This window comes from Diospyros lotus, chromosome 7, assembly GCF_014633365.1.
Source record: "Diospyros lotus cultivar Yz01 chromosome 7, ASM1463336v1, whole genome shotgun sequence".
In the NCBI taxonomy this organism is placed as follows: Eukaryota; Viridiplantae; Streptophyta; class Magnoliopsida; order Ericales; family Ebenaceae; genus Diospyros; species Diospyros lotus.
In genome coordinates this window covers 9,380,846-9,393,740 of record NC_068344.1, presented here as the reverse complement: position 1 = coordinate 9,393,740, position 12,895 = coordinate 9,380,846, and the positions used below count along the sequence as shown (strand labels likewise).

The following is a 12,895-nucleotide window of genomic DNA, read 5'->3' as shown; positions in this document are numbered from 1 at the left end:
GTCACCCACTTGTACAACTCTCTTCCACCCCTCTCTCATTGTCAAATGTTACATAGCTTCCAGCCTCTCTCTGCTTCTTCTGTTCATCAATTTACGTCAATTTGTTCTGTTACATTTGTTCTCCATTTTATGCAGTTTTCTTGCTAACGATAATTTATTGCCAAATGGTCGGTTTTGTTTTGTCTGACCTTCCAAAGATTCTCTTTTTTTTTTTCTTCCCGGTCGTAGCTAATAATAATTTGTTCTGTAACTAAACTTTTACTTATACTAGTGGGGTCCGGGTCCGGGTCCTCGTTTTTATTGTTAGTTTTCAAAATTTTGGAAACAAAAGTAGAAATGATTTTTTTTTTTTTTTTAAAGAAAAAAAGTTATAAGTTCTGGGAACATCTAGAAAAGTTGACATTTTTGGAAGTTCTCAAATTTTATTTCTGTTTTCCTTGTCATTCCCACCAATCTCTCCCCCTTTTCATGAGATAGATAGCTTTTTATGACGACTCTAGTAGAGAGGAGAAAAAGAGTAAAGAGGAAAAGAAGTTATCAAAGAATAATTTTAATTAAAAATCAAAAGTGGAAGGAGAAAACTGTAAGTTTTCTAAACAGTTAGTTTTGTTATTTAACCATAATATTAGAATATGAAGAAAATGTCAGCAGAAGTTATGCCTCGGTCACAAATTCAGCTTACAAATTTTACCCACATTCTAAGCTAAGTTCATAATAAGATTAATTATTAAATATATCATTAATTTATGATATTATATTATTAATGGTATGGAGATGTATTGTCAATTTTGAAAAGTATCATTTTGCATTTTTTACTCTTAACTATTAACAAAAAGGGCTATCATTTTAGAGTGATAGTGCATATTAGTTTTCTTTAGATTTAATAATATATCTTTGTGTTATTAGGGTTGCAATCAAATCGAGTCTAGTTGAACTTCGTTAAGCTCAAGCTTTGCTTGGCGAGCTATTTTTTAAGCGAGTCTTAAAGCTTATCTCGGGCTTTACTAGTCAAATAGTTGACAAGTTAAGCTCGGACGTCTGTTAGTCAGCTTGTTTAGCATCTCAAAACAGATTTTTATATTACACTACAAACTATGTTTTGTTATATTTTTCTAAATTTTTTTAGGAAAAAAACAATGTTTGTGTGATATCAGGAGAGAGAGAGAGAGAGAGAGAGAGAGAGAGAGAGAGAGAGAGGGGGGGGATACCTTTGCAGGTGGCTTCAAGGAAAGGAAAAGTGTTGGCCCAAACAGAGAGAGGGAGACAAGGAGATGAAGACAATTAAAGAGAGAGTTGAGGAGAGAGAGAGGGAGAAAAGTTGTCGATTAGAGAAAGATGGAAACAAAGGAGATGCAATAAAGATATAGTGGGAAGGAGAGGAGGAGCTGAGGAGACACATATAAAGTCGTATGTATTAAAAAAATGGTATTAATGTATCTTCAGCCACATTTTGAAAGAATGGAAAATTCTACCACATTAATTTATGACGCATTCTCGGTTCAAAAGGTGAAATCGCTTATCTTGGGTGTCTCTCACACTCGGCCTAACAAGACGTGGGGGAGATTAATCATGGTGACCCAGTCAGACGCAGTAACTAGACCCGAACTCACCACGCACAAGGAGTCCCCCCTCACTTTGGAGAGAGGTACCCCACACTGTCCCTTGCGAGATTCGATCGTCGGTCTTGATCCAAGATTCACCACGGAAGGCACTTTGTGCCCCTTTCTTGACCAACTGAGCTGCCCATGCGGGCTATGACGCATTCTCATTGGCATGATTCACGGGTGGGGCAGTGGACTAAGTCTAGTATAAAATTTTTCATTCTGAATTTTCAAGAGAAATAAGGGTCCAACGAGGGTTTGATGATTTTGGGTTTGGTGGGGAATAAAATTAGTTGTAGTGTTGAGTCAAGATTTATATGTTATAAAAAATGGTTTATTTTCTTATTTTTATTTTCATTTTCTCTCCCATACTACAATCAAGTAGAAATAAGAAAAGTTGTCTAATAGGTTTTAGGTTTTTTTCACTCTTGATTAAGTTTTGAGGTGGTTTGTTATTATGTTTAAATTAAACTGATTTCCAGAAAGATTTTTCCTAATTTGTTATTTTGCTTTATTATATATATATATATTATATTAAATGATTAAATTAATATATATAATAATTTTAAACAAATTTAATTTAATTATATTATTATAATAATTTAAAATTTGATAACTTTACGTTAGATAATATGTTTATAAAATTATATATAAATGTATTAATGTGTTTATAAATAAGTTTATTCGCAAACTATTCATGAATTTTTAATTAAATATGTTTACAAACATCTAACTAAACTTATTAGTATACACGAGTTTCTAATTTAATATATTTGAAAGTTTTAATGAGTCGAGTTCTATTAAGGTCAAAATTGGATCGTTTATAAATCGAGTTTTAAAGTTTAGCTCAATTTTGTCTTGTTTACTCTAATGAACGAATTCAACGAGTTTTTGTTGAATCAAATACTGAGTCACTAATGAGTTTTTGTTAAGTCGACAAATCTACATCAGGGGTTATCTAGGTTGTGCAAAGCATACTTACTTAATTGGTGTCTTGCCTTGGCTTGGATTACTACCACCTTGCTTTTGATGAGCTCATGACTTGTAGTGAACATGTTTGACAATATATACTTCTCAACAAATACTTTCAATCAACAAAAGTTTTTTGGCTTAAGTCGTCATCGTTGCCTGTGCTTTATTTTTCAAGACCCAACTCAATCTCTAATGTCATGGGAATATATATTCTTCAAAGTGAGCTTTATAAATAATAAATCAACTTTTTTATTAGTAATAAAGTCTTTTCTATTTTTGTTAAGAGAGTTTTTTATTTGACTTTCGAAAGATAGCTAGATCTAATAGAAAGAAAATTTTTTCTTTAATTTAAATATTAAGAATATAATGTAATAATTTAAAAAATAATAATTCAATACAATTAAATTTTAAATATAAAATATATTCATTTTTAAGATTATATAATATATATATATAATTATCAACTCATATGTTGGGACAGAAAAAGTCTTCCCTCGTACCACATTGGAGACAAAATGGCACACGTCGTCTTCACATCGCATTCATTCCACACGCAAACCCCCCACCCCCCCCCCCCACACACACACACACACCAAACAAAGGATGGGCAAATTATACAATTCTTGTTGTAATCGGCAACCATTCATGCTAGCCCTAGTAAGGCTGTCTCTGAGGTAAGTATCCTTTGCTCGCCAAGCCAAAATTTTAGTCAGGAAGAAGAAGAAGCTACTCCAATGCAACTCGTCATTGAAGGGTTTGCTCACCATTCAAATAGCAAAACTTTTTGCTCTCACCAAATACGACGATCGCCATCCCTCATCTTAGTGCTCGCCATCTCTTCATGAACTCAGCAATTGATTGTCGTCGGTAATCAAACACGACAAATAGGGAGAAGCCCATGGCCGAAGAAAATAACCAAATGTGGTGAAAGAGGAAATGAACAAACGTAGTGAGTGTGAGGAAACAAACCTTTTCAGGTAGCAATGTGATGGAGACAAACAGACAGCAAAAATGACTAGATCGACAAATGAGGAGACAAACAGACGTGGTGGAGACGAACGATAATATTTATTGTTAAATTAAAAAATAAATATTAAATTTTTATAGTAGTAAAAATTAAAAGTATGGTAAAAAAAAATAGAACTTGTTTTTAATAAATAAATAAAATAAAGAATCAAATAGATAGTAGAATAAAGAGTGTAATTGGAGTAAATACAATTTTCGGGATAAAAAAAATAAAGAGTGAATTGTTTATAATATAATAGGGAGTAAAATAGAGAGTGTGGTTGGAGAGAGCGTAATATTCTTGTAATTAGTACTCATCCATGAGTGATCTCATTTTTTTAGAATTTGCACTTACTATATTTTAGTGTATAATTAATAAATTTATTGAATGTTGGTAATGGTTGATAAATCACACACATTAGTAATAAAAAAAAAAAATTGTGCTGCATTTGTTCATTTTTATCTTTTATTTCAACATTTTTTCTTTCGTAAAGTTATTATCTTCTACATTATTACTTGCATTGACACTATCATTCTCAGCTCATTGTTATTACTAAACTTATAGCAATAGTTTTCAAAAGGTCTAAATAATTAAAACTATTTTACATATTTACTTGCATCAAGTTTGATCTTAAACTTATCATATTCTATTATCCATCAAGATTAACGCTTGAAACAGTCTTTATCAGATTTCAAAGATTTATAAAGGCAAAAAGTTTTTGAACAAAATTGCTTTAATCTAAAAAAGTTTCCAATTTATCCCCTCTTGGGTGTATATTATTTCTTATAGTACATATATATTTGATAATTATAATTTAGGAAATAAAATATATTTATGATACAAATTAAATTTTCTTTTTTATATTTTTAGTTTATATTTATATTTATAAAAATATATATAATAGAAAATGTAACTAGAAATTAAATAAAAAATTTAAAACAAAATCCCCACAGCATAAATTGTAAAACTTTTTATAACTTCGTATTGAACCTGGGAATTTTGGAGTGCATGCAATAAATATAAAAATATTAGATCTAATATTTATTTTTTTTTGAGAAAATTACAAGAACACACTTAAGGTTTATCCAAATTATAATAAATCTCTTGATATTTGAGGAATTATAATAATTATTCTTACTATTAAAAAAATATGAAAAGCCATTTGACTTTTTTTTTTCTATTTTCTCTTTTTCACTCCTCTTATTTAATTTAAAAAAAAAAAACAAGCAATTCATGGTTGGCCTATTCAAATAGAAAAAAATAATGAACCCAGATCAAAATTCAATTTATCAAGATGAACCTAGATTATCTATGTAAAGAAAAAAAAAAAGTGATAAAAATATTAACCTAGAAAAAAAAAAGCAATAAAAAGAAAAAGATAGAGAAGAAATTAGAGAGATAGAAGAAGAAAGAGAAAAAGAATAAGCAAAAATCAAAGAGAGAAACAGATAGAAGAAATAGAATGAGAAATCAAACGGAGAGATATAGTGAAACATTTCATCTCGAACTTAAATTTGGTTTCGAAGAAGAGAGAGATGAAGCGAGGAAAGAAAGATAGAGATGTAGGGAAAGAAAGATAAAGAAATAATGAAACTCTTTATCTAAATCCCAATTTTAAGTTTGAAAAGAAAAAATCAAAAAGTGAAAAAAAGAGTATATGCAATTACTTTTGTTGTCATCATTGTTCCCCTCTTCATTCTAGTTGATGTGGCCCTTCATTCACTATAGATATATGGATAATATAATAAAAGGAAATAGAAAAGAAAAAAAAATAATGAGAAAAAAAGAGAATAAATTTAAATATAAATGGATATTGAATGATAGTTAACTAATAACATAAGAAAAATTACAACATAACATTAAATTTTATGGTACTTTTTTATTTTTTCAAACATTAAGAATAATTTTAACAATTACACTAAATCTCATAGACCAATCACATATAATTCTCACTTATTGTTTTTCATCGAAGTAATTGTGTATATTTTTAAAATATTTGTTGAATTAAAAATACGTATCTATTTTATTTTCTAAGTTCAATATGGTTTTAATAAAAAAGCAAAGTTTTGATAAAATGAGTTTTTAAATTTAAAAAAAAATCAACTATGTTTAAATTTAATTTATTGACAAAAAGTGATATATTGAACTTATAATTAACAGATAGCTAATTAAATATGTAAAGATATAGATAAAAAAAATTTGTTCGGTAAAAAGAATATGATTGTAATTTATAAATATGTATTAACACTTATAAAATTATTGTAATTAATTCAAATATTTTGAATGAAATTTGGAGGAGATTTGCATGCACAGTAGCAGCCAGCAGGAGTCATCGCTTCACGGCGTACATTGCGCGCAACACCGAAAGGGCAGGGCCCACCGCCAATACCTTTATTTTTAGTCCACCCCGCTGTCGGACTTCACGGCCTGGTCGGCCCGCCGGGTTTATACCTTTATTATTAGTTCACTGAACTGGTGTCCCCTTGGCCTCTGTTACTTCGCATAGACGATAGTTCGACACGAAAGCTGTTTGTTTTCCGAGCAGGGGAACAATGGCTTCCACCAGCACCCAGTTGCAGTACGGAGCTTCTCTTCCTTCTGGGTCTAGTTCCCGGAAATACGACGTCTTCTTGAGCTTCAGAGGCACAGACACCCGCAACGGCTTCGTTGACCATCTCTATTCGGCTCTGCATCAGAAGGGCATTTTCACGTTCAAGGATGACCTGAAGCTCGAGAGAGGTGAATCCATTTCTCCGGCGCTCCTGAAAGCCATCGAACAGTCGAGGCTTACCGTCGTTATTTTCTCCGAGAACTACGCTTCTTCCAAGTGGTGCTTGGAGGAACTCGTTCAGATCCTCGAGTGCCAGAAGACGAGGGGACTCACTGTTTTGCCCGTGTTCTATAAAGTAGATCCCTCGGATTTACGGAAACAAAGAGGAAGCGTTGGAGAAGCATTCGCCAGACACGAGCGAGATTCCAGCGAAGAGAAGGAGAAGCAGAAGGTGAAGAGATGGAGGAATGCTCTAAGGGAAGCGGCCAACATTTCTGGGTGGGATTCAGAAAATGGCACAACCCAAGGGTAAGTCTTCTTTTATTTGTTTGGTTCGCAAAAAACACAAATTCGATTTGATTGTTTTTTTCAAGAAACTTCAGTTGTTATTGGGGCATTGTAGGTCTGGCTTCAATTCCTTGACAGATGAGGACTATGTCCTGCTTTATCATTTTTCCGGTACTTCTTTCCTAATTGTTGACGTTTGGACATTTTGCTAATTTATTTCATGTTAGCTTGGAAAAGGGAAAAGAAAGAAGAGCAAAAATAAAGACAAAATTGATCAAAACAATTGGATGTCTAGGTATATATAATATATTTGCTCAATTAATATGTTTTCAGTCACCTGCAACGCTTCTTGTGTAATTGTGATGAAAGTGTGATCATATATTTTCTTGTTAATGCCATTATAAAGCTTGCTTTTCCTCCTCAAAGCATCCCATGCATATGCGGCTAGAGAGGACCCAGATGGCCTCTTCATCCTCTTCATCATGTGGCTATATTCTTATGAGATGTGGTTGAGTTCTTAAACTTATCTTGAATTTTTTACTTTTTATTTTTTTCATCTAATGGACAGGCTTGAAGCAAAACTTGTCCGAGAAATCGTCAAAGACATTCTCAATAAACTGGGAGATAAGGATTCAATCATTCTAGATTATGTTGTTGGATTAGATCCTCGTGTAGCAGAAGTGAAATCACTGTTGGGTTTAGGATTGGATGATTCACGTATAGTGGGGATAAGTGGAATGGGTGGTATAGGAAAGACTATTATTGCTAAGGCTGTTTATAACCAAATTCGTTCTCAGTTTGATGGTAGCAGCTACCTTGCAAATGTCAGAGAAACTTCTAAGAAACATGGTTTGGAGTATTTGCAACAATTGCTTCTCTCTGACATCCTCTTAGACAGTGATATAAAAATAAGTAATCTTGATCGAGGGCTTAGTATGATAATGAACAGGGTACAATACATGAGGGTTCTTGTAGTCCTTGATGATGTGGACCGGTTAAAGCAACTGGAAGCTCTTGTTGGAAAGCTTGATTGGTTTGGTTCAGGAAGCAGAATTATAATAACGACCAGAGACACTCATTTACTTAACAATTATGAAGTGGATCATGTGTATAAAGTTAAAGAACTAAATAATGAGGAAGCTGTTAAGCTATTTTGTTGTAAAGCATTTAGGAAAAACCAACCAACAGAGGGTTATGAGAGGCTCACTAACAGTGTAGTTTCTTACGCTAAAGGAGTTCCATTAGCTCTTCGAGTTTTGGGCTCTTTTCTCTTTGGCAGAAGCATAATTGAATGGCAAAGTGCAATTGATAGAATAAGGCAACAGCCCAATGCAGAAATTCAGGAAGTGCTGAAATTAAGCTATGACGGACTGAACCATGAAGAGAAGGAAATTTTTCTTGACATTGCGTGCTTCTTTAAAGGGGAGAGCAAAGATTACATAATAGATATACTGGATGCTTGCGGCTTCTGCACTCATATTGGAATACGTATTCTTGTGGATAAGTCGCTTATAACAATATTGAACAACAAAATAGATATGCATGATCTCATACAAGAAATGGGTTGGCATATTGTTAATGAAGAATCCCCAAAAGAGCCTGGTAGAAGAAGCAGATTGTGGTATCATAGTGACATCCACCATGTTCTCGAAAAAAATACAGTAAGTGCTCTCTTGAAATGTGTTGAATTCTTAATGACCTTCTCATATATTAGCCTAAGCTTGTAGAGAGAAAGTATCTTTATCGTTCATGTTGTTATTTTTACTCTGAATAGAATGAAAGGGAAATAGAACACTTTGGAAAACATTCACTTCATTTGACAGGTGGCATCTATGTTTAATTTCTTACCCTTTCCTCTTGTTTGTTAGGGGACAGAAGCAATTGAGGGCATAATTTTGGCTTCTTCTCAAACTAAAGAAATGTCCCTGAATCCTGGTACATTCTCAAAAATGAGCAAATTACGACTCCTCGTGGTTCATAATATTCAGCTTCCTCATGGTCTTGACTACCTCTCCAATGAGTTAAGCCTTCTTGATTGGCATGGATACCCTTTAAAATTAATGCCATCAAGTTTTCAACCGAATAGGCTTGTTGAACTAAAAATGCGTTGTGGTTGCCTGCAACAGCTATGGAAGGGAACAATGGTATGGCTAAAATAGTTTTATGCGTGTTTTTTTTCTTTAACTACATATGGTTGTGTTGTTGAAATCCGATTTATCCTAATAAGCTTTATTTGTTTCTATTTATGACAGTCCCTAGAGAGGTTGAAATACATTGACCTCAGTTATTCGTTATACATAACCAAGACCCCAGATTTCACACAGGTGGTAAATCTTGAGAAACTGATTCTTGAAGGTTGTATGAACTTGGTTGAGATTGGCCCATCCATTGGAGCCATCAAACGACTTGCTTTCTTAAATTTAAAGGACTGCAAATATCTCAAGGTTCTTCCTACAAGCAGTTGGTTGAAATCCCTTCAAAATCTTGTTCTTTCCGGTTGCTCAAAACTCAAAAATATTTCTCAAGTCCTAGCATGTACAAAATGCTTAATTGAGCTTTATTTGGATGGGACATGTATCATGGAACTGCCAGTTGAACATCTCAACAATCTTGTCTGTCTTAGTCTACGGGATTGCAAAAAACTTGCAAGTCTTCCAAGTGGCACTTGTGGGTTGAAATTTCTCAAAACATTGATTCTTTCTGGCTGCTCAAACCTTAACAAATTGCCTCAGAATTTGGGAGAACTGGAAAGCTTGGAGGAGCTTCGTGCTGATTTGACTGCTATTAAACAGACACCATCATCCATTATATTCCCGAGGAATCTTAAATTTTTGTCATTTCGTGGATGCAAGGGAGAAACATCTACACTATGGAATTCTATGTTTTCTACATTTCTATTTCCAAGAAAATGTCAAGATCCCATTGGTTTGGCGCTACCTCCTCTATCGGGTTTACGCTCATTGAAAGAACTAGATCTTAGTGATTGCAACATTTCAGAAGGATTTCTCCCAAATGACCTAGGCTCTCTGTCCTCATTGGAATATTTAATGCTTCGTGGTAACAGTTTTATGAGTTTGTCAGCAAGCATCAGTGGTCTTTCCAGACTTATTTCCCTTGAGTTGTCTGATTGCAAAATGCTTAAAACATTGCCTGAGCTCCCATCAAGTCTTGTTTCCATTGATGCTGATGATTGCACATCACTAGAAAGATTACCCAATCTTACTGCTTGTGAAAAGCTTCAGGATTTCACATTGAGTAATTGCCGTATGCTAGCAAAGAATCAGCCGAGCAACAACCACCTTGCCCTTGAACTTTTCCGGATTCAGCTTGAGGTCTCTCTCTCTCTCTCTCTCTCTCTCTCCCTCCCCCTCTCCTTCTCTCTCTGATGTCCTTGTGGGTGGGTTGCAGGGTTTTGCTACTTCAAGGACCGCAGATTACACCATTGTTGTTCCTGGAAGAGAGCTTCCTGGGTACTTCAGCTATCAAAATAATATGGGAGATACTGTCCGAATCCCACTGATGCCAGGTTGGAATGTGAAGCTCAAGGGTTTTGTCGTATGCGCTGTTTTGGAAGTTAAAGCTCCAACTCGTGCAAAAGTCCGTATGGATTACTATTGGTTGTCCAATGATGTTAAAGTCATGTCCACGGACAATGAATTTGGCTCCTACACCGGGCGATACTTTGATTCATATCACTTGCTCCTGCAGTACATCCCATTTCAATTATTTTTCTATGAAGAGTTGAAGGATGAGTTCCATACTTGGACCGAATTCGTCGCTTATTTTAGCAGTAATAGCCCTAAAATACTTGCACCAGTAAAATGCGCTGCTTATCTATTATATGAGAAAGACACGGAATGGATCGGTCCAAGAAGTATCCAACAAGCCGACTCTGAGCTATCTGTTACGTCAACTGAAGTGATGCAACGATGCTATACCGAGAAAGAGGAGATGACGCCGTGAGTGACAGCAATGAGGTGGACACCAGAGGAAGTGGTGGCTCCGACGAGCAGCAATACCATATATATATATATATATATATATACATGGTTGCTGTGTTGGTGATCCCCGGCGGCATGTTGGACTATATATATATATAGGATAACCCAACCTTTTATGTTCATTTACTCATATTTGCACTCAACCTACTTTGGAGGGGTTCGGTTTGTTTGGTTCTTGTTATGTTTGAGTTGGTTTTATGTTAAAATGATTGAATTTTACAATCGCATTTAAAATAAATTTTGTTCATTAATATATATTTAAAATAAATTTACGTTTAATGAAATGTAGACAAACAAAGCACCAAAAGAAATATAATTATATATAAACTATGCATGGTAAATAGTTGTGACGGATATAAGTATGGTGGTTACAAAGAGTTTTTCACACTTGTCTTATATGTTACTAATATACAATATAAATAAAATAGGATAATTTTATTGCATAATTAAATAAATATAATTATATACAATATTTCTTGGTCCTTATAAAAGGGGAACAAAGAATGCCTCTAATAAACTCCTTGGGTAGCTTAAGTGGTCGTTTGCACGGCATCTAGGTATTAGATATTGCCAAGTTACATGTTGCATTACAGCACTATATCGCTGCGTTATGCTGGGGTCACGAGTGCGGGTATTTAATCCAGACTTATCTAGCCTGATCAATTGCTTGTAAGTTATAAGGAGAATTGGCCTGATCAATTGCTCGTAAGTTATAAGAAAAATGTAACAAATACGTCAAAGGCGCTATTGTGAAGATGCTGTATTGAGGCTATGCTTGATTTCTATGTAAAAAAAAAAAAAAAAAAAGAATATCTCTAATAATTTACATACTTTTACATATAATTTTTGTTATTATTAATTTATTACTTTTTGTTTTCATCTCCAGCTTTCATTTCGTTTCAATGGCGGTTGTTTTAAACTTTCTTGTTTAAGATTTCTCTAAATTTTTTAATTTATAATATTTTTAAGTTAATAAATGTTTGAATAAGATATGTTTAAAATATATTAGTTATATGATATGTGTTTGGTAAATAAAAAACTTATAAATTGTGAAAGTTATAAAATGAATAAATCTATTACTTATTTTTATAAATAAATCTACAAAAATAATTTTTAGGTAAGAAACTTAATTAATTATCTGTTGTGACAAAGGGAAATATATTATCAATTGTTGTACAATAAATTTGATATTTTATTAATAGATATCATTTAAACCTAAAAATATATTTATATATACTGTAATTTAATCCTATTTTAATTTTATTAGAATAATATATATAAATCTAAAAATATAGTTATGTAATATAATTTATGATATATATATATATATATATAGAGAGAGAGAGAGAGAGACGTGGTTATATGGCAGAAGTTGCCATTGATGATCAGTAGATGGTGGACGATAAATGATGAACAATAACAGTTGTGATTGTTGTTGTGAACGACGAACGGCCATGGTAGTGGCTGATATTATTACCTAACTTAAAAATTAAGAGAATAATGAATGAATTTAGGGAAGAAAGGCTAGGAAATGGACCATATTGGTCCAATTAGACCCGGCCTAATAGAGGCCCAAGGTCCCCATCGGCCCATGGCCTAATCTCGACCCAATTTCAACTTGCAACGACTATCATCACCATCGGGTACTGGTGCTCCCATATCCATCCACATTTATTACAAGTTCTATCCGCATTTATTGTCGATCCCATCAACACCACGTCTTCGTCTGGGAGCCTTATTGGCATCAGATACCACAGTCCCATCACCTTGCGACACTTGAGGCAAGCATGCATACTGATATAAACTAGTATGATCACAAACTAAGGTATGTTCTTCTCTAGCCCTACTAATATACTACTAATTCTCATTCTTACTTAAGTATCAAAGTACTTGTAGGTGCCAGTCACCCCTGCTATTTAGGCCACCAGAGTCCATTCAGTTGCCTTAAGCCTATTGCCTGATCGTCTCAAGCTCACGTTCGACCTCTCCCTTTTGGGCTGGAAAGAACATTTGACTCCCACCGTGAGGCCGGTAAAACTTACATATCCCATAATCTCACCACAACACAATCTTCAACCATGGAGACCCCCTTTCGACTTACCTACGGGTCCAAAACCATGATCCCCGTGGAGGTTGGGGAGCCCAGTCCTAAATGGCAACATTTCTAAGAGGACATCAATAACGAAGAACAAAGAGGCGACCTTGATCTCATCTGGGAGATTCGAGACCAGGCTCATATCCATGAGCAAAATGCCAA

General features: G+C 34.0%; 1 protein-coding gene across 1 annotated transcript; it reads left to right on the top strand.

Moving 5' to 3' along the window:
* Positions 1–6,024: 6,024 nt before the first annotated feature.
* LOC127805502 (disease resistance protein RPV1-like) lies at positions 6,025–10,859 on the top strand. The gene is made up of 5 exons (XM_052342262.1): positions 6,025–6,658; positions 7,206–8,298; positions 8,506–8,781; positions 8,890–9,969; positions 10,046–10,859. Exons 1-5 carry the CDS (start codon positions 6,132–6,134, stop codon positions 10,598–10,600), a joined length of 3,531 nt encoding a protein of 1,176 aa, XP_052198222.1. The 5' UTR covers positions 6,025–6,131; the 3' UTR covers positions 10,601–10,859.
* Positions 10,860–12,895: the final 2,036 nt, after the last annotated feature.